Genomic DNA, 20,715 nt, shown 5'->3' on the forward strand with positions numbered 1-20,715 from the left:
ATTGAGGGTTAGATGTTTAGGGACTGGTACTTTTTTCTTAAAAAAAAATGTGTTTTTTTTTAAGTTTATTTATTTTGAGAGGGAGAGAGAGAGAGTGCGGGGGAAGGGCAGAGAGAGAGGGAGAGAGAATCCCAGGCAGGCTCTATACTGTCAAGCACAGAGCCCGATGCAGGGCTTGAACTCATGAACCTGTGAGATCAGGACCTGAGCCAAAATCAAGAGTCTGACACTTAACTGACTGAGCCACCCAGGCCCCCCCCCCCCCTCTTTTTTTTTTCTTACGGGAAGTAGGATTTATTGATGGGCATGAATAAGGAGGGGGTAGGGCTGTTGGGGTTCTCACGAGTGCCGAGCTCACCATTTGTTCAGGGAACCACGATTAGGGATGCGTGTGACCCCGCAGCCATCTGGGATGAGCCACTTTTAAGCCCCCATGTCTTCAAATTCATCCACATTAAACTTAGGAAAGCCCCACTTCTTGGAAATGTGGATCTTCTGGCGGCCTGGAGACTTGAACTTGGCCCTTTCTAGGACCTCAATCACATGCTTCTTGTTCTGCAACTTGGTACAGATGGACACGATGACTTGGCCAGTGTGGACCCTGGCCACCGTGCCCTGGGGCTGCCCAAAAGTACCCAACATACCCGTCTGGAGTTTGTCAGCCCCAACACAGGAAACATCGTGTTGATGGGGATGATGGAGAAGAGCAGAGTCAAACGTGGATGTGTTGGCTTTTCACCATGTACCTGTTGGCACAAATAAGGGCAGCCTCCAGGGCTGCAGAGGAGAGCTTCTCGTATTCATCTGACCCCATGCGGCCTTACAGTGGGAACTCATCCACTTTTGTCTCTTCCACTTCCGGTCAAAGATTTGGATTTTGGCATTGGGCGCCTCTGCAGAAAGGGGACTTTAAACACGACTTGTTCTTTTTTTTTTTTTTTTTTTAATGTTTATTTATTTTTGAGACAGAGAGAGACAGAGCATGAGCAGGGGAGGGGCAGAGAGAGGGAGACACAGAATCTGAAGCAGGCTCCAGGCTCTGAGCTGTCAGCACAGAGCCTGATGCGGGGCTCGAACTCACGAACTGTGAGATCATGACCTGAGCCGAAGTCAGACGCTTAACCAACTGAGCCACCCAGGCGCCCCTAAACATGACTTGTTCTTACAATATCAGTAACACTGGGCGGAGCAGTGGCCCATAGCAACTTCAGAGGTGGGCTGAAAAAAAAGAGAGAAACTGGTACTTGTTGATAAAATCGCATTAATTTTTTTTTTAATGTTTATTTTTGAGAGAGAGAGAGACAGACTGGGAGTGGGGGAGGGGAAGAGAGAAGGAGGCACAGAATCTGAAGCAGGATCCAGGCTCTGAGCTGTCAGCACAGAGCCCGACGCGGGGCTCGAACTCACAGACTGTGACATGATGATCGGAGCCGGAAGTCAGACATTCAACCGACTGAGCCACCCAGGCGCCTCGATAAAATCACACTATTTCCCAGCAATTCAGATTGCTCATTTATGGTGTAGGGTGATGATCAAGTGAGGTAATACATTAAAAATTGTCTACATACATCTACATAAATAATACATAAAAATTCTATATACAAGCTAGTCTAATACTTTGAAAAATGTTGATGTTGTTCTTAAGTTTTTCCACTCATGACGTTCTGCCAATAGGTAACACAGAAAAGACAAGCACCCTAAATATTCAGCATCTAAGGAACAAAAAAAGATAAAATTATTAATTCTATAGTGCGATTAATAAACGTTTAATGGCTATAGTTATATATTTGATAATATGACTCCATTGCAAATGCAGTCATTGCAATATGGATTTTTGTGTGTTGAGCAGAATAACAAATAGGACAAGGACAATCAATGATTCTCTGTGTCACTGGCTGGAACGTGAAAAGTTTTATTTATTTTTTTTTAAGTTTATTTATGTTGAGAGAGAGAACTAGAGAGCACCAGCAGGGGAGGGGCAGAGATGGGGGAGGAGGCAGGAGGAGGGGAGAGAAATCCCAAGCAGGCTCCATGTTGTTAGCATGGAGCCCGACTCAGGGCAGGATCTCAGGAAACCTGATATCATGACCTGAGCTGAAACCGAGAATTAGATGCTTAACCAACTAAGCCACCCAGGCACTCTCCCCTCCTCCGCTTTTTTTTTTTTTTTTAACATGTATTCTTACTTTATTAAATCTTACTAGTATTCTTTAATGAAAAACACACAAATGAGTAGGCTACATTGAAGAAATCTTATTTTTTTTAACGTTTTTTTTATTTTTTTTATTTTTTAATTTATTTTTGAGACAGAGAGAGACAGAGCATGAATGGGGGAGGGGCAGAGAGAGAGGGAGACACAGAATCGGAAGCAGGCTCCAGGCTCTGAGCCATCAGCCCAGAGCCCGACGAGGGGCTCGAACTCATGAATTGTGAGATCGTGACCTGAGCTGAAGTCGGACGCTTAACCGACTGAGCCACCCAGGTGCCCCAAGAAATCTTATTTTTATAACAGGGATAAGAAGCCTTTAAGATGCTTCCAGGTATTATCTTCAGTAATGCTTCTTATCTTTATTCTGGGACTCCAGGTCATATTCAGCCCTACAGCTACCACAAATGCAGCAAATCCCTATTTGAATCCTTGTAATAATGCACCAGCAAAGGAAACATTGTTTGCAAAGCCACTCATGTATCTCCAAGTTTCATTGCAGCCCAATGGCTCCCTTAGCCCTTGTTCTGCCAGCTTGTTTTGGACCGTTTCTAATAGTGTCCCTTTTATCTTCCATTATTTATAATCTGGAAGTTCTAGTTTACTATGATCATGTCCTTGGGCCATATCTGACGGCAATCTGACCTCTCACGACATCCAGTATTCAACCCTGTAGTCGGAACCAAGTGGGAATGGTGGAACATGAAAAGTTTATGGGAAATCCAATAACTATGGAAACACAATCTGTCTCTAAAAGTCAATAAATTCCTTTTTTTTACTTCCTTACAACCAAGTATTCTACATATAACACATTCTTACCTCTTAGGTCTCTTCTTATGTTTCCTCTTGTACATCACTTTATTGTATTTCTTCCTCCTTTTATGAAACCACTGCTTTATCTGCAAAAAAATAAGGTGGGGAGGTGATGAATCAAGGAATAAGGTATTGGCCTGTCTGGGTAAAAATACTCCACAGGTGACTCCGTCAAGGAAGAAATATGTTGTCATACCTGTTTTACTGTCATATTAAATTCAAATGCAAGTGATCGGCTATCTCCCGTTGTGGGGCATTTGTTTAACTTAAATGTTGCCCAGAGAGTGTCCATGAGGGGCTTACTGACTAATCTTTCCTGGGGATGTTGTTCTTCATTTTCTTCTTCCATTTCTTGTTCTTCTTCCAGTTTCTCTTCTAGTTCCTCCTTTTTTTCTTCCCTTTCTCTTTCTTTCCATTTTTTCTTTCCCTTTCGTTCATCATCACTATGGTTCCTATTTGATTGTTCTGGGTTTTGATCGCAAAGCACATCTGGTTCTTTCTGTATAGCAAAATCTGTGAAATAAAATCAAACTGCAGCTAAATTTGACTTTTAGATCATAGTCAACATTCTTCAGTGTGAGACTATATATTTGATTTTCATAAAATATGAGTGTTGTACATTGTTGGAAAAAAGAGAGAAAAGAAAAAGTCAAGTTATGAAAATCAGTGAAGAATTTCATAAAAATATCATTTTAAAAATGATTTACTTTTGGCGGTGCCTGGGTGGCTCAGTTGGTTAAGTGTCCGACTTTGGCTCATATCATGATCTCAGGGTCCATGAGTTCGAGCCCTGCGTCGGGCTCTGTGCTGGCAGCTCAGAGCCTGGAGCCTGCTTCAGATTCTGTGTGTGTCTCTCTCTCTGTCCCTCCCCCACTCATGCTCTCTCTTTCAAAAATGAATAAACATTAAAAAAATTTTTTAATAATATCCTTTTGGATTTAAATATACACTGAGTACGGAAAGGGGCTATGTATTGAAATTAACAATCCCTTTGTTATGTTAAAAAATAAGTTATCTTGATATAAATAAGTTACGAATGACCTTATTTAAAGAACTATTCAGGTTTTTTTTTTTTCCTCTTATGAGAGTTTTGGTAAAATATACAATCTTTAGAAATTTGTTCATTATGTTTTGGTTTTCCTAGGATTGTTATTATTATTATTTTTAAAAAAATTTTTAATGTTTATTTATTCTTGACAGAGAGAGAGTGAGACAGAGCACAAGCAGGGGAGGGGCAGAGAGAGGGGGAGGAGACACAGAATTTGAAGCAGGCTCCAGGCTCTGAGCTGTCAGCAGAGAACCAGATGCGGGGCTCAAACTCATGAACCATGAGATCATGACCTGAGCCGAAGCTGGACGCTTAACCGACTGAGCCACACAGGTGCCCCCCTAGGATTGTTATTATTGATAATGATTATGATTATGATTATTTTAAGTAAGCTCTACACTCAATGTGGGGCTTGAACTCCCAACCCTGTGATCAAGAATTGTATTTTCTGGGGGTGCCTGGGTGGCATAGTAGGTTAAGTGTTCGACTATTGATTTTGACTCAGGTCATGATCTCATGGTTCATGAGTTCGAGCCCCGGATTGGGCTCTGCACTGGTAGGATGGAGCTTGCTTGGGGTTCTCTCTCTCTACTCTCTCTCTGCCCCCCCCCCCCTTACGCATTCTCTTTCTCACTCTCTCTCTCAGATAAATAGGTAAACTTAAAAAAATAACAAAGACACATAAGAAAAAGAACATAATTAGAAACACAACAGAAAGCAATAGTAATTAAGACAGTAAAGTATTATTGTACAGATGGACCAATTAACTCCTGGAACTGAAAGGGAGTCTAGAAACAGATCCATGGATATAATCAAAAGTTGATATATGATAGAGGAGAACTATAGGTCAGTAATAAGCTATTTAATAAATACTGCTAGAAAAGATTGATAAAATTTATATTAAAAATTGTAACTGCTGGGGCACCTGGGTGGCTCAGTCAGTTCAGCATCCAACTTTGGCTCAGGTCATGATCTCGCGGTTCGTGAGTTCGAGCCCCATATCAGGCTCTGTGCTGACAGCTCAGAGCCTCCAGCCTTCTTCGGATTCTGTATCGCCCTCTCTCTGCCCCTCCCCTGCTCGCCCTCTATCTTTCCCTCCCTCAAAATAAATAAACATTAAAAAAAAATTATAAGAAACTGCTATTCACCAAAGATCTTAGAAATAACATGGAAAGCCATAAATCTAGGGAAATTTTTTGTAACAGATAACTGACAAATTATTGGTATCTACAATGTACTAAGAATTCCCATTAATTAATAAGTAAAAGAAAAGCAATCCAACAGAAAAAAAAAAAAGTAGAGTGGGGGCAAGTGTCAGAATAGCTCTAAATGGCCACTATTTTAGAAAGAATTTTAACCTCAATAATAGTCAAGATGAAGATAAGAATGAAATGTCATTTTGTACCCACATGAGAGGCAGAAATGAAGAAATCTAATAATACCAAGTGTTAGTGGTGGATTGACAAAACTTAAAAAAAATTTTTTAATGTTTAGTCATTTTTGAGAGAGAGAGAAACAGAGCAAGCAGGGGAGGGGCAGAGAGAAAGGGAGACACAGAATCGGAAGCAGGTTCCAGGCTCTGAGCTGTCAGCACAGAGCCTGATGCGGGGCTCGAACTCACAGACCGTGAGATCATGACCTGAACCAAAGTCGGTGCTTAACCAACTGAGCCACCAGGTGCTCCCGAAAACTTTTTTTTAAAGGAACATTTGTATATTTTGGGTGAAAGTGTATAAATCCAAGTTGCTTAGGAAACAATTTAACACATTTTTAGAAAAGTATACATTCTCAGGGCACCTGAGTGGCTCAGTCAGTTGACTGTCTAACTTCGGCTCAGGTCATGATCTCGCAGTTGGGGAGTTCAAGCCCCACATAAGGCTCTGTGCTGACCGCTCAGAGCCTGCAGCCTGCTTCGGATTCTGTGTCTCCCTCTCTCTCTGCCCCTCCCCTGCTTGTGCTCTGTCTCTGTCTCTCAAAAATGAATAAATGTAAAAAAAAAATTTAAAAAAATAATGTAATAGCATTGACTTAAAAAACAGAAGTGAAAAAAAAAAAAAAAAAAAACCAGAAGTGGAAATAATCCAGTGTCCATTGTCAGAATGAAGTTAATGAATTAAAGCTACATCCAACTAATTTTAGAAACATAATTTTGAGTAAAACAACAAGTCAAAAGTACATAGTAATTAATATTTTTTTAAAGATCAAAAAACACGTAATATTATTGAAGGGTGCATAAATATGTGATAAAAATTATAAAACTAAGGCAATAATATAATTCAGGAAGATGGTTGGAAAAACAGCATAGGATAGAGGAGATATACATATAAGTAGATGAAATGTAGGGGTAATGCTATACTTATATTGGTAAATGTTATATTACTATATTATTTAATACATAGTATATATTAATATACAGTTTTATAAAATATATTGTTTTTTGTTGGTTGGTCCTTTCGTGTTCATGTCATTAATTTCCTTATAAATTAAGTATATATCAAATATGTTTTTGCATATTTCAAGCATTACATATTTTTTAATGTTTTATTTATTTTTGAGAGAGAGAGAGAGAGAGAAAGAGAGAGCACAAGTAGGGGAGGGACAGGGAAAGAGGGAGACAGAGGATCCAAAGCAGGCTCCCGGCAGTGAGCCTGATGTGGAGCTCGAACTCACAAACCACAAGATCACGACCTAAACCAAAGCTGGACGCTCAACTAACTGAGCCACCCAGGTGCCCCTTAGCCTCCTTTTTTATACGGTAATAGTTAAAAACCTAAATCAATCATTAATCATAGGCTCATCTCTTTTACTTTGGTTGGATTTAAGTTCTTCCTAAAACTACGTGAGAAAAACATATATTCAAATGACATCTCTTTATACCCTGTTGGTGAGAGTCCAAACCAGTAAAAATCTTTTTGAAAGGAATTTGGAAGTACCTGACAAGGTGTAAAATGTACAGACTTTGATCCAGCAAATTCAAGAAGTACTTGCTCCTTAGCATAAAATTGTATGTAAAAAGATGTTTATTGTAACATCCTTATGGTAAAAGGATTGTTTATTATAGGTAATGTTATTTTTTTTAATGATTTTAAAATTTTTGAGTAATCTTTCCATCCAAAGTAGGGCTCACACTCACAATCCCAAGATCATGAGTCCCATTCTCCACTGACTGAGCCAGCTGGGTGCCCCAGTAATGTAATTTATTTTATTTTATTTTATTTTTTAATTTTTTCTTTTTTAACATTTATTTATTTTTGAGAGACAGAGAGAGACAGAGCATGAACGGGGGAGGGGCAGAGAGAGAGGGAGACACAGAATCGGAAGCAGGCTCCAGGCTCTGAGCCATCAACCCAGAGCCCGACGCGGGGCTCCAACTCACGGACCGCGAGATCGTGACCTGAGCTGAAGTCGGACGCTCAACCGACTGAGCCACCCAGGCGCCCCATGTAATTTTTTTTAAACTAATGTTCATCAATGGACGAATGCTGAAGGTTTTTTTTGTTTGTTTATTTATTTATTTTGAGAGAAAGAAAGAGAGAGGGAGCACAAACAGAGGAGGGACAGAGAGGGAGAAAGAGACAATCCCAAGCAGGCTCCGCACTGTCAGTGCACAGCCCGGTACAGGGCTCAAACCCACGAACCGCGAGATCACGACCTGAGCTGAAATCAAGAGTCTGATGTTTAACCGACTGAGCCATCCTGGCGCCCCAGTAATGACTTTCTATGATTTGCTTATAGGCACAAGAATGATTAAGAATGGAATAAATGATAAGGAACGATTTGCTTATTATTTGATTTCTACTTAATTTGTACTTACTCCAACTTGGTGATTTTGTGAAGTTGTCACCAGCTTCCAGCCCTCGCTGATGTAGGCTCATGATTGTTTTGTTTGTCTCCTAGATGCTCTGCTTGATGTTTAGAGATAAAACAATTCTCAGCCCCAGACAATTTTATCTAAGAGAAGTCCTGAAAGAGATAAAAAAGTGTATTGTTGTAGGAACACACTCAAAAGCTCTTATAAATAAATGACTGCATTTGCTATTTTTCAGAATGTTTCTAAAAAAAATTTTTTTTTAATGTTTATTTATTCTTGAGAGAGAGACATAGAGCATGAGGTGGGGAGGGGCAGAGAGGGAGAGAGACACACAATCGGAAGCAGACTCCAGGCTCTGAGCCATCAGCACAGAGCCCAACGCGGGGGGCTCCAACTCACGAACGGTGAGATCTTGACCTGAGCCAAAGTTGGACGCTTAGCCAGCTGAGCCACCCAGGTGCCCCCAGCATGTTTTTAATTTGAAAAAAAAAAATCATTAAACTTACGAAGTTCACAGCTTGAACCTCATTGCTCTGTTTTTGTTCAAAATACAGAAAACAAAAAAGAATTATTAGAGAATAAAAATATGTCCAAGTAGCATGCTTGCTACGAAAATAAACCAATAAATAAAATACAGAGAATTTTTTTTATGCCTAAAATTTGAGTGACCACTAGTACGGGATTGGTTGCAATGACTCCTAATTTCAATATATCTGAAAGCGTTGTTTTCCCACGTTTTGATCTCTCAAGCAAACGTAAAATGTTATCTTCTGATAATTCACAAGAGACAGTGAATATCTCCTTGAAGATTTTGGGCACCATTATAATTTAGCAAACTAAACTTTTATTATTTTTCTCCCAGCAGCCTCTGACACCTGTTTCAACATTTGCGTTTCCCATTCCCCCAGGCCTCCCAGTTTCCAAACAACCCTGTATCCATCCTGGAGGGCACTGTTCAAACCCAGACCTTATTTTGCTTTAGTTTTTGCAATTAATGCTCTTGTGACTGTGGGCAATTTACTATCCCTCTCTGTGTTTAGTCTCCTTGGCTGAAAATCGGCCCCATACGATTGTTGTGAGGTCCAAGAGTGCTAAAAACAGGACCAATGCTCAGAATTCAATAAACTCTTGCTTTTATTGTTGAAAGCGATAGATCTTTACAGGTCTCTGGTGCTTGGGTGATACTGATGCAGTGTGTGTAACTTGGTGGTACCTGCCATTGCCAGGTGCCCTGGATCATTCCTGCTCTTGGCATCTTCCGTTTCTGGTATCGTAGGCTACCTTTTGCCCTTTTTCTTCCCAAACACCGGCTTTCATATATAGAAACTTAACCACTTTAGTTAGAAAAAGAAATGTGCAGGGGTGCCTGAGTGGCTCAGTCAGTTGACTGTGTGACTCGTGGTTTCGGCTCAGGTCATGATTTCACGGATCGTGGGTTTGAGCCCCGCATTGGGCTCTGTGCTCACAGTGCAGAGCCTGCCTGGGATTCTTTCTCTCTCTCCATCTTTGCCCCTTGGTCTCTCTCTCTCTCTCTGTCTCTCAAAATAAGTAAATAAACTTAAAAATAAAAAATAAATAAAGGGCACTATCTCTAAAAAAAATGTGCAAAGAAAATTTAGGAATAGGGTTATAACGCTAGCAAAATAGAATCATTAATGAGAAAAACTACATCTGGAGAGAAGGTTCAAGTTTAGGGATAAGACGTATGTCATTTACCAAGCCGCAAAAAAAATAGATTTTCTGGGGACTCATTTAATAATTTTCCTTCTTATTAAATTTTACATGCTGAAATTTCTCCTAGGGTGCCTGGTTGGCTCAGCCCAAAGAGCATGTGACTCTTGATCTCTGGGTTGTGAGTTTAAGCCTCACATTGGGTATAGAGATTACTAAAAAAAAAAATAAACTTAAAAAAATTTCTCTTATTGTGAGATTTTTTCATTTATGCAAGTCTTTTTAAAACAATTTTTTTGATGTTTATTTATTTTCGAGAGAGACAGAGCATGAGCTGGGGGGGAGGGCAGAGAGAGAGGGAGACACAGGATCTGAAGCAGGCTCCAGGCTCCGAGCCTTCAGCACAGAGCCCAATGTGGGGCTCAAACTCATAGACTGTGAGATCATGACTGGAGCCACAGTCGGATGCTTAGCCGACTGAGCCACCCAGGCGCCCCTCGTTTATGCAATGGTCTTACTGGTCCACATACTTTTTTTCAACTGGGTATTTGTAGATAACTCTTACATATAAGGAAGCAATGAATCCAGATTCCCTAGGCTCTATGCCAGATCTACTGGATCACATGATCTTATAAAGTCTTATCTAGATGAACACTCTTATTTTTTTTAATGCCCTCTTTATTTTTTTTAAGTAAACTCTGTCCCCAATGTGGGGCCCCCACTCACGACCCCAAGATCAAGTGTCGTACGCTGTACTGACTCAGCCAGCCACATACCCTGTGAAGTCCTTTTTAAACAAAATTTTGATTGTATGGCCACCATTTAAAAAAATCAAGAGATTTGGGGTGCCCGGCTGGCTCAGTTGGTAGAGTATGTGACTCTTGATCTTGAGGTTGTGAGTTCAAGCCCCGTGCTGGGTATAGTGATTACTTAAAAATAAAATCTTTAAACAACAACAACAACAAGAGATTCAACATCAAAATTTAAATTTCTAGATTAAAAAAAATCTGAAATCAGTGGTCCTAAATTTTCATGTCATCAACAATTGGCTGTATCTTGTCCTCTTTAGATGGATTCTGCTTTCTCTAATTAACTGGAGTCCACACCACCTGCTTAATTTCACCTGCCAACCACTGGCAGGCAGAAAAAAAAGAAAAAAATAACACATACACTCGTTCTCCATTTCTGACTCAGAAGATCATATATTTTTATATAATAAAACCGCTCTTCCCATTTAACTGTTCAGCTCTGCTGTGGTCAAACTTACACTCTGTTATTACTAAAACCCATAACTATTTTGATTTTTTAAAGCAGGCTCCATGCTTAAGGTGGCGCTTGAACTCATGATCCTGAGATCGAGAGTCACATGCTTTACTGACTGAGCCAGCCAAGAGCACCTAAAATCCACAACTATTTGAAAAATTTCGCTTTTCACTGAGGATCTCTGGCTACAAATGGCTGCAATAGGGAATACCACTGTCAGGCTAGTAGAATCTTGGAGATTTATGTTTGGTTTTGTTTTCACTTGCTTTTCCTCCACAAAATTCCAAAATCAAGGTTTATCTAAGGGGGGTGGAACAAAGAAAACAAAAACAGAGGACTTGAGAACATGCAAGGGGGCGCGGATCAGATGTTGGAGAACAGAGAGCGCCACTGAAAGAATGCAAGCACATAGATCCTAGCTTTTATCCACAGTTCTATCCTAGTCCCCGACAGATGATAGATAGATGGATGATAGATCGGTAGACAGATGATAGATAGATGATAGATCAATACATCTATAGATAGATCGATAAATTGATAGATGATAGATCGCTAGATGATAGATCGCTAGAGCAATAGATCAATAGATCAATCGATAGATGATAGATAGATAGGAGCAGTCCAAACTTGCACTACTGGTAAGATTTGTAGTTAGGATTTAAACTCTGATCTGCCAAGCTAAAAAAAAAACACACACAACCAAAACACTTCATGTATTATACTATGGAATATCATGCACCAATGAAAAAGTATTAAGTAGATCAATAAAGACTAACATGGAAAGATGTTCCAGGTATATTTGAAATAAAAGAACCACTTCAAATGAACACATAAAGTAGAACAGATTTCTTGGAGAGAAAAACAAATCTTATACATGTGCACATAACCAAAGGGCTTCACCAGGGAAATACCAACATTTAAATAATAATTGAATACTTGCAAACTCGTCCCCAAAAAACCGAAGAGAAAGGAACACTTCCCAACTCATTCTATGAGGCCAGTATTAATTACCCTGTGTTATCAGTCAGGGTTTAGCCAGAGAAACAGAACCAGGAGGGGATCTATATCAAGAAACTTATTATAAGGAGTTGACTCACATGATGGTGGGAACTGTCCAGGTAAGTCTGAAATCCTTTGGGCAGTTGTCAGAACAGCCGTCAGAAGCTGCTGTCCACAGGCAGAATTTGTTCTCTTCAGGGAAGCTTCAGCTGTACTCTTAAAGCCTTAACTGATGGGGGCCCTTGGGTGGTTCAGTCGGTTGAGCAACCGACTCTTGATTTGGGCTCGGGTAGTGATCTCTCAGTTCGTGAGATTGAGCCCTGTGTCAGGATTCTCTCTCTCCTCTTTCGGCTCCCCTTCCTCTCTAGGTAAACACTAAAAAAATAAAAACAAAAACAAAAAAACCCAAAAAACAAAAGCCACACACCTTAATTGATTGGATTAGGCTGAATTAGGTGTACTCAGGCCTAAGGTTATGGTAGGATAATCTTCCCTACTTTAAGTCAACTGATGAGAGATTTTAACTGCATCTAAAAGATACCTTAAAAATACCAGCAATCCCTACATTAGTGTTTGATTGGGTAACCGGGGTTTGTAGCCTAGGCATGTTGCACAGAAAACTGACCATCACACCTTTATGCCAAAACCAGACAGGGATATCAAGAAAAGAAAACGATTGACTAACAAACTTTATGAATAGCAGACGCAAAAATCTTCAACAAAATACTGGCGATTCAAAGCCAGCAATGTATAAAAAGGATTATACACTGTGACCAAGTAGGATTTATGGCAGAAATGTGAGGTTGGTTCCATACTGCGAAAATCCATCAGTGTAATGCCTCAGTAGAATAGAGGGAAAAAACCATATGAACATCTCAATAGAGGCAGGAAAAACTTTCTCTAAAAGTTAAACGTACAGTCACCAGATGACCCAGCAATTTTTCTCTTAGGTACTATATGCAAGAGATATGAAAACATATGCCCACACAAAAATTTGTTATGTGAATGTTCATAGCAACAATGCTTATAATAGCCAACGAGTAGAAACAATTGAAATGTCCACCAACTGGTGAATAAGTGAAATATAGTGTATCCATACAATGGAATATTATCTAGCCACAATTGAAGGATAAACTATTAATTCATGCTCAGGGTGAATGGATCTTGAAAATATGCTGAAAGAAGCCAGACAAAAAAGGTCATATACTATACGATTCTATGTATATGAAATATCAAGTACAGGCAAATTTACAGAGGCGGAAAATAGATTAGTGGTTGTCAGGAACTAAAGTAGGGCAGAATGGGAAATGTCTGATAATAGGCTTTTTAAAAAAATTTTGTTTAATTTTAATTTTTTATTTTTTTAATATATGAAATTTATTGTCAAATTGGTTTCCATACAACACCCAGTGCTCGTCCCAAAAGATGCCCTCTTCAATGCCCATCATCTCCCCTCCCCTCCCTTTTTTTTTTAAATTTGGTTTATTTACTTTGAGAGAGACAGAGACAGCATGAGTAGGGGAAGGGCAGAGAGAGAAGGAGGCAGAAAATCCCAAGCAGGCTTCACACTGTCAGTGCAAAGCCCGACATCGGGCTCAAACTCCCAATCCGTGAGATCATGACCTGAGCCAAAACCAAGAGTCGGATGCTGAACCGACTGAGCCACCCGGGTGCCTCTAACAGGCTTCTTTTTAAGGTGATAAAAATGTTCTGGGATTAAATAGTGGTGATGGTTGTACAACATCGTGAATGTACTAAGAAACCACTGAATTTTACACTTTAAAAGAATGAATTCTATGGTTTGTAAGTCATATCTCAATTTTTAAAAGCACTCACATAGGATTTTAGACCATACTATAGCTAAATGGCTTAGATGCTTAAAAAAATAACTGAAATTGAAATTCAATGTACTAACTCTTTTAAAACTTGCAACTTCAAATTTGTGGGATTCACATCAGTAGTTACATCATTTTCCCCATCACTTCCACCCACAATATAAACATGCTGTAATTATTATCAGGTTAGAAAAACAAAAACACACATCCCTCTAATGCTTCTGTCCCATTTCTGTATTTTCTCTTTAATTTTTTTAAATATATTTTTTTAATTTTTTTAACGTTTATTTATTTTTGAGACAGAGAGAGACAGAGCATGAACAGGGGGAGGGTCAGAGAGAGGGAGACACAGAATCCGAAACAGGCTCCAGGCTCTGAGCTATCAGCACAGAGCCCGACACGGGGCTCGAACTCACAGACTGCGAGATCATGACCTGAGCCGAAGTCGGCCGCTTAACCGACTGAGCCACCCAGGCGCCCCAAATGTTTATTTTTGAGAGAGAGAGAGGGAGAGAGGCAGAGTGTGAGCGGGGGAGGGGAAAGAGAGAGGGAGACAAAGAATCTGAAGCAGGCTCCAGGCTCTGAGCTGTCAGCACAGAGCCCGACACAGGGCTCAAACCCATGAACCCTGAGATCATGACCTGAGCTTAACTGACTGAGCCACCCAGGCGCCCCTATAGCAAAACTTTTTTTTTTTTAATTTTTTTTAACATTTTATTTATTTTTGAGACAGGGAGAGACAGAGCATGAACAGGGGAGGGTCAGAGAGAGGGAGACACAGAATCCGAAACGGGCTCCAGGCTCTCAGCACAGAGCCTGAGGCGGAGCTCGAACTCACGGACTGCGAGATCGTGACCTGAGCCGAAGTCGGCCGCTTAACCGACTGAGCCACCCAGGCGCCCCGCAAAACTCTTTTAAAAAGTTCTCTATGTTTGCTGTTTGCATGCTGGTGATTTTTTTCCTCCTCTTTCTCTCTTGAATTTACTCCAATCAGGCTTTCCCATCCAACCTCCACAGATATTCCTCTTGTCAAAGTCATGAGTTAATAATGCTAACATTGCCAAAATCTAATGATCCATTCCCAATCCCCATCTTACTTGAAGTATCAGGAGATTTTGAAGTATCAGGAGTCTTCCCTACTTTGAAAAAGCTTTCTTCTCATAGTTTCCAGGACACCATCGTTTCCTGAGTTTCCTTCTATATCCACGGCTGCTCCTTCAAAGTTTTCTTTGTTCCTTCTCTTTCCTCCCACCTCTCCCCAGGCTTGGTCCTGTCGAATCACTCAAGATTAAATCCCTCAATCTCTTCTCTCCTATATATATACCGAGGGTCCTAGCCTCGGTAATCCAATCTCAAGGATTATCCACCCAAATGCTAATCACTGCCAGATTATCTCTAGGCTCATATACCCAACTCTTAATTCAGTATTTCTGCCTGGATGTCTACTAGGTAGCTTAAGTCAAACCTAAAATTCCCAGACTCGGGGTGCCTGGGTGGCTCAGTCGGTTAAGCATCTGACTCTTGGTTTCTGCTCAGATCATGATCTCACAATTTGTGAGTTCGAGGCCCAGGTCAGGCTCTGTACTGGCAGTGTAGATCCTGCCTGGGATTCTCTCTCCCTCCTGGAGCCCCTCCCTCGAGTATGCTTGTGCTCGTGTTCTCTCTCGGTCTCAAAATAAAAGTAAAACATACATTTTTTTAAAAAGTAAAATATAAATTAGACAATACCATTTCATTACTCAAAACTTGACAATGCCTTTCTATTTCTTTCAGAGTAAAAGCCGAAGACTTTATAACGGCTTATAAAATCCTATAAGATTTGATCTCTTGCTACCTTTTAGATTTCTAGTAACCCTTCCCTTCACTCTCTTTGCTCCATTCCCTTTGGTTGCCATGCTTTTTAGTAAACAAGCCAAGCACAGTCCCAGTTTAGCCTCCAAATGTGCTATTTCCTCTGCCTAGAAAGGTATTTCTCCAGAAAAAAAGCACAACTTATTCTCCTCCCTTCAGTTTACCCTCCAAGTGCATTTACTGGGGAGGCGGTGACCAGACATGAGATTTGAGTCAGTATTTGATAAGTGGAAACTACTGGGGAGTTTTAATCTGAGTTGTGATCAAGTAAAATTTAAATTGGGAAATTGATTACAGATGTTCCAAACTGGAGACCTGTCAGAAGGCTTTTCCAACTCAGGCCAAGGATTTTGTGCTAAATAGTTAAGATTACCGAACGCCATTGAAGGGTTGTAAATGATGAAAGAAACTACAGAGTAAATAAGTTTGGAATAAGGACTATTAGAGACTATTCCCTAGTAGTAGAGATTACAGTGATAATGGTGACCAGAACTAAGGTAGGTGTCATCTGTATCTTGGACGTCAATAGGCCATTAGAAGGAACAGCCAGTGATAAAGGAGGCAAAGTATTTAAACAAGTTAAAGAAAGAATGAAGGGGTGCCTGGGTGGCTCAGTCGGTTAAGCGTCCAACTTCGGCTCAAGTCACAATCTCACAGTTCTTGGGTTCAAGCCCCGCGCTGGTCTCTGTGCTGACAGCTCGATCCTGGAGCCTGCTTCAGATTCTGTGTCTCCCTTTCTCTCTGCCCCTCCCCTGCTCACACTGTCTCTGTCTTTCTCTCTCAGAAATAAATAAACATTTAAAAAAAAAGAAGAAAGCATGCATTTCCAATAGGTATATGAAAAATGTTCGATTTAATCAAGATGCAAAGAAACTAAATCTTAAACAATGAGATTTATGCATATAGATGTGAAAGATATTATTTGCAGTATGATGCAAGTTTTGTTGAAATTTTGTGAATATAAATATTTATTCAGCACTAGCCCCGTAGATGGCAAATATGTGTATGAGCAATCTAGAATATGTGCCAAAATGTTAAAGTAGTTTTGTTTTGTTTTTTTCTGGAAGATGAGAATGGAAATGATTCTTTTAATATTTTTAGTGTTTTGCTTGTTTCTATTTATTAAAATTTCTGTGGGGTGCCTGGGTGGCTCACTCAGTTAGGGTTGTGACTCTTGATTTTGTTTTAGGTCATGATCTCACAGTTGGTGAGTTGGAGCCTTGCATCAGGCTCTGCAGTGACAGTGTGGTGCCTACTTGGGATTCTCTCTGTCTCTTTCCCTCTGCCCCTCCCCTGCTCACTCTCTCTCTCTCTCTCCCTCAAAATAAATAGATAAACTTAAAAAATAAATAAATAAAATTTCTGCAATGTGCAAGACCACTGGTATAATAAAAATAAATAGAAAAAAGTTGACTATGCATTCAGTGTACCCGCTTGTCCACTCTTGGAGAGTTTCAAGGGAAGGAACGAATTAGATTTTTTTCTTTTTAGCTACGTAGTTAGTTTCCCAGCAAACAAAGGGTATAATTAAGTTGTTTTGAGTGGTATGGAAATGGTCTCTGATTCGATCTCTGGCTTAGTCGGTAAAGCGACCGACTCTTGATTTCAGCTCAGGTCATGATCTCACGGTTGGTGAGATGGACCCCCACGTTGGGCTCTGCGCTCACAGCGCAGACTGCTTGGGACTCTCTCTCTCTCTCTCTCTCTGCCCCTCCCCAGCTCCCGTGCAAGCACTCACACGCTCCCTCTCTCAAAATAAATAAATAAACATTAAAAAGTAAAAAAAAGAGAACATTTGGAAACTATAATAAGGCAATGTCAACCAAAATACTGCGCATTGGGGCGCCTGGCTGGCTCAGTCGGTTAAGCATCCGACTTCGGCTCAGGTCATGATCTCTCGGTCCGTGAGTTCGAGCCCCGCGTCGGGCTCTGTGCCGACAGCTCAGAGCCTGGAGCCTGCTTCGGATTCTATGTCTCCCTCTCTCTCTGACCCTCCCCCTGTTCATGCTCTCTCTCTCTCTGTCTCAAAAATAAATAAAACATTAAAAAAATTAAAAATAAATTAAAAAACCCCAAAATACTGCACATTGATCAATTTTACCTACAACGGTGGCAATATGTCACCTGATGCCAATCTTTCCAAAGCGAGTCTGAAAATTTCAGGCTTAAACTTTGAATTGGTAATAACCATGAGTTTTCAAATCAGACAAGAGTACAGCCAATTCAGGTGGGGTCTTTGAAGGGATGTTTCAGTAGGCAAAAACTGCTTGCTTTTAACAAGGCCGTGTGCACCACGGAAGCTATGAAACATTTCTCTGCGTCTTGTTTCACCTGTGCCACCGTTTGGAAGACAGAAGGGAAGCGGCACATTTCTGTAGAAAAATAATTTAGAAAATGCTACCCACTTCCATGGGCAATTGCTGAAAGAGGAGGCTGGTGGAACAGGCTGGGAGATTTACCAAATGCATTTCTTTCTGTTACTCCTAAAGGCATTGAAGAGGCACGGACTGTGAGCTAAAGCAAAACATCTGAGTATGTCTGTAGGCAGTCTTCCCAGAACGCCCTTCTGGCATGACTGCCTCGCGCTCTACTGGACAATGTGGTGAATGCGGGCTTTCGCTGGTGTTTGCTGGAAAGAGCCAGACACTTTTGCGACTTGTGCTCTGGACTCACAGAAAACTACTTGTGATGTTGTGATTTATAATAAAAAATGTGTATTTGGTCTTCATCCTGTTCCAGGCCCAGAGCTCCTAAAAAAACCTTGTAATTTCCTGGTGAGAGATTCAAAGGTGTCTTCTGTTGTGGTAAAGAGGTGACTTGGAATGTCTCTAAGTAACCGGAGGATAGGGCTGGTTGCCAGGGGAGCCAACCACGTGATTTAGAGGGTTGAAACTTCCAGTCCCAACCCCTGACTGACCTCCAGGGAAGAGAGAGGGACTGGCAAATCACCTCGGTTATCAATAGCCAATGATTTGATAAATCATGCCTATGGGATGAAGCCTCCATCAAAACCTTAGAGGACGGGGTTTGGAGAGCTTCGGGGTTGGTGAACCAGAACCAGAGGCCCAACATGTGCCACCCTGTTGGGCTCCAAACCAACTGGGACAGAGTAGGCAAAATATATAAACAAGTTAAAGAAAGGATGCATGGCCAATAGGTATATGAAAAATGTTAGGGGCGCCTGGGTGGCGCAGTCGGTTAAGCGTCCGACTTCAGCCAGGTCATGATCTCGCGGTCCGTGAGTTCGAGCCCCGAGTCAGGCTCTGGGCTGACGGCTCGGAGCCTGGAGCCTGTTTCCGATTCTGTGTCTCCCTCTCTCTCTGCCCCTCCCCCGTTCATGCTCTGTCTCTTTCTGTCCCAAAAATAAATTAAAAAAAAAAAAAAAGTTGAAAAAAAAAAAAAAAAAGAAAAATGTTCAATTTGATCAAGATGCAAAGAAACAAAATCTTAAATAATGAGACATATATATATAAACATGAAGAATATTATTTGCAGTATGATGCAAGTAATGGCCCCCTTTGTCTGGGGTCTCGCCATCTGTATCTCTTCATCTGGCTGCTGATTTGTATCCTTTAATATCCTTTATTTTTAAAAAAAAAAAATTTTTTAACGTTTATTTATTTTTGGGACAGAGAGAGACAGAGCATGAACGGGGGAGGGGCAGAGAGAGAGGGAGACACAGAATCGGAAGCAGGCTCCAGGCTCTGAGCCATCAGCCCAGAGCCCGACGCGGGGCTCGAACTCACGGACTGTGAGATCGTGACCTGAGCTGAAGTCGGACACTCAACCGACTGAGCCACCCAGGTGCCCCCTTTAATATCCTTTATAATAAGTCGGCAATCTAATAAATAAACTGGTTTCCTAAGTTTTGTAAGCAACTCTAGCAAATTAATCGAAGCCAAAAAGGGGGTCATGGGAGCCTCCTATTTGTAGCCAGCTGGTCAGAAGCACAAGTAACAACCTGGATTTGTGATTGGTACTCGAAAGAGGAGCAGTCTTATGGGACTGAGTCCTGTACTTGTAGAATCAGATGCTATGTCTGGGTAGCTGGTATCAGAACTGAGTTGAGGGGCGCCTGCGTGGCTCAGTCGGTGAAGCATCCAACTTTCGCTCAGGTCATGATCTCACAGTTTGTGAGTTCGAGCCCCACGTAGGGCTCTGAGTTGACGGTACAGAGCTCTTGGAGACTGCTTCAAGTTCTGTGTCTTGCTCTCTCTCTGCCCTTCTTCCACTCCCACTGTGTTTCTCTCTCTCTCAAAAATAAATAAACATTAAAAAAATTTAAAAAAAAAGAACTGAGTTGAATTATAAGATAACTAGCTGATGTTCAGAGACTTGCTTGGTGTGGGGGAAGAAACCTCGCCCTTCAGAACTGGTGTCAGAATTGTACTATGTATGCATTTTTAGTGTTTAATGTTAATTCTGTGTACTCATTTGTACACATGAAACCAGAGGGAATTTAAACTTGTCGACTGCGCGATAGATTTTGTGAGAACATTCTCAGGTGGCAAGTTTAAAGTTTTTTTTTTTTTAATTTTTAATTTATTTATTAAAAAAAATTTTTTTTAACGTTTATTTATGTTTGAGACAGAGAGAGACAGAGCATGAGTAGGGATGGGGCAGAGAGAGAGGGAGACACAGAATCTGAAACAGGCTCCAGGCTCTGAGCCATCAGCCCAGAGCCCGATGTGGGGCTGGAACTCACGGACCGTGAGATCATGACCTGAGCTGAAGTTGGACACTTAACCGACTGAGCCACCCAGGCGCCCCTTTATTTTTTTATTTTAAAGAGAGAGAGGGAGAGAGAGTATGAGTGGGGGAGGGAAGCAGAGAGAGAGAGAATTTTGTTTTACACATTTTTTTATCCTGTTTATTTTCGAGAGAGAGAGTGCACATGGAGAGGGGCAGAGAGAGAGAGAGAGAGAGAGAGAGAGAGGTTCTGAAGCTGGCTCTGCGTCAATAACAGACAATGTGGGACTGGAACCCACTAACAGTGAGACCATGACCGGAGTTGAAGTCAGATGCTTAACCAACTGAGCCACCCACGTGCCCCGAGAGAGGGAGAATCTTAAATAGGCTCCATGCTCAGCATGGGGCCCAACACGGAGCTCGATCCCACGACTCCGGGATCATGACCTGAGCCAAAATCAAGACTCAGATGTTCAACTGACTGAGCCACACCGGTGCCTTTCAGATGTCAAGTTTAAAGGTATAACAC

The 20,715-nt window shown here is 41.1% G+C and overlaps 1 protein-coding gene and 1 pseudogene across 1 annotated transcript in view; both read right to left on the bottom strand.

The window, feature by feature from the left end:
* Positions 1-354: 354 nt before the first annotated feature.
* On the bottom strand, positions 355-1,419 carry LOC122225334 (annotated as a pseudogene).
* Positions 1,420-1,705: 286 nt separating this feature from the next.
* NANOGNB (NANOG neighbor homeobox) overlaps positions 1,706-20,715 on the bottom strand; it is a 49,418-nt gene continuing 30,408 nt past the window's right edge. The window contains exons 3-5 of the mRNA XM_042948272.1: positions 3,216-3,532; positions 3,026-3,105; positions 1,706-1,712 (exon numbers count right to left, since the gene is read on the bottom strand). Coding sequence (XP_042804206.1) covers positions 1,706-1,712; positions 3,026-3,105; positions 3,216-3,532 — 404 coding nt within the window. The remainder of the gene's footprint in view (positions 1,713-3,025; positions 3,106-3,215; positions 3,533-20,715) is intronic.

This window comes from Panthera leo, chromosome B4 (genome assembly GCF_018350215.1).
Source record: "Panthera leo isolate Ple1 chromosome B4, P.leo_Ple1_pat1.1, whole genome shotgun sequence".
Taxonomy (NCBI): domain Eukaryota; kingdom Metazoa; phylum Chordata; class Mammalia; order Carnivora; family Felidae; genus Panthera; species Panthera leo.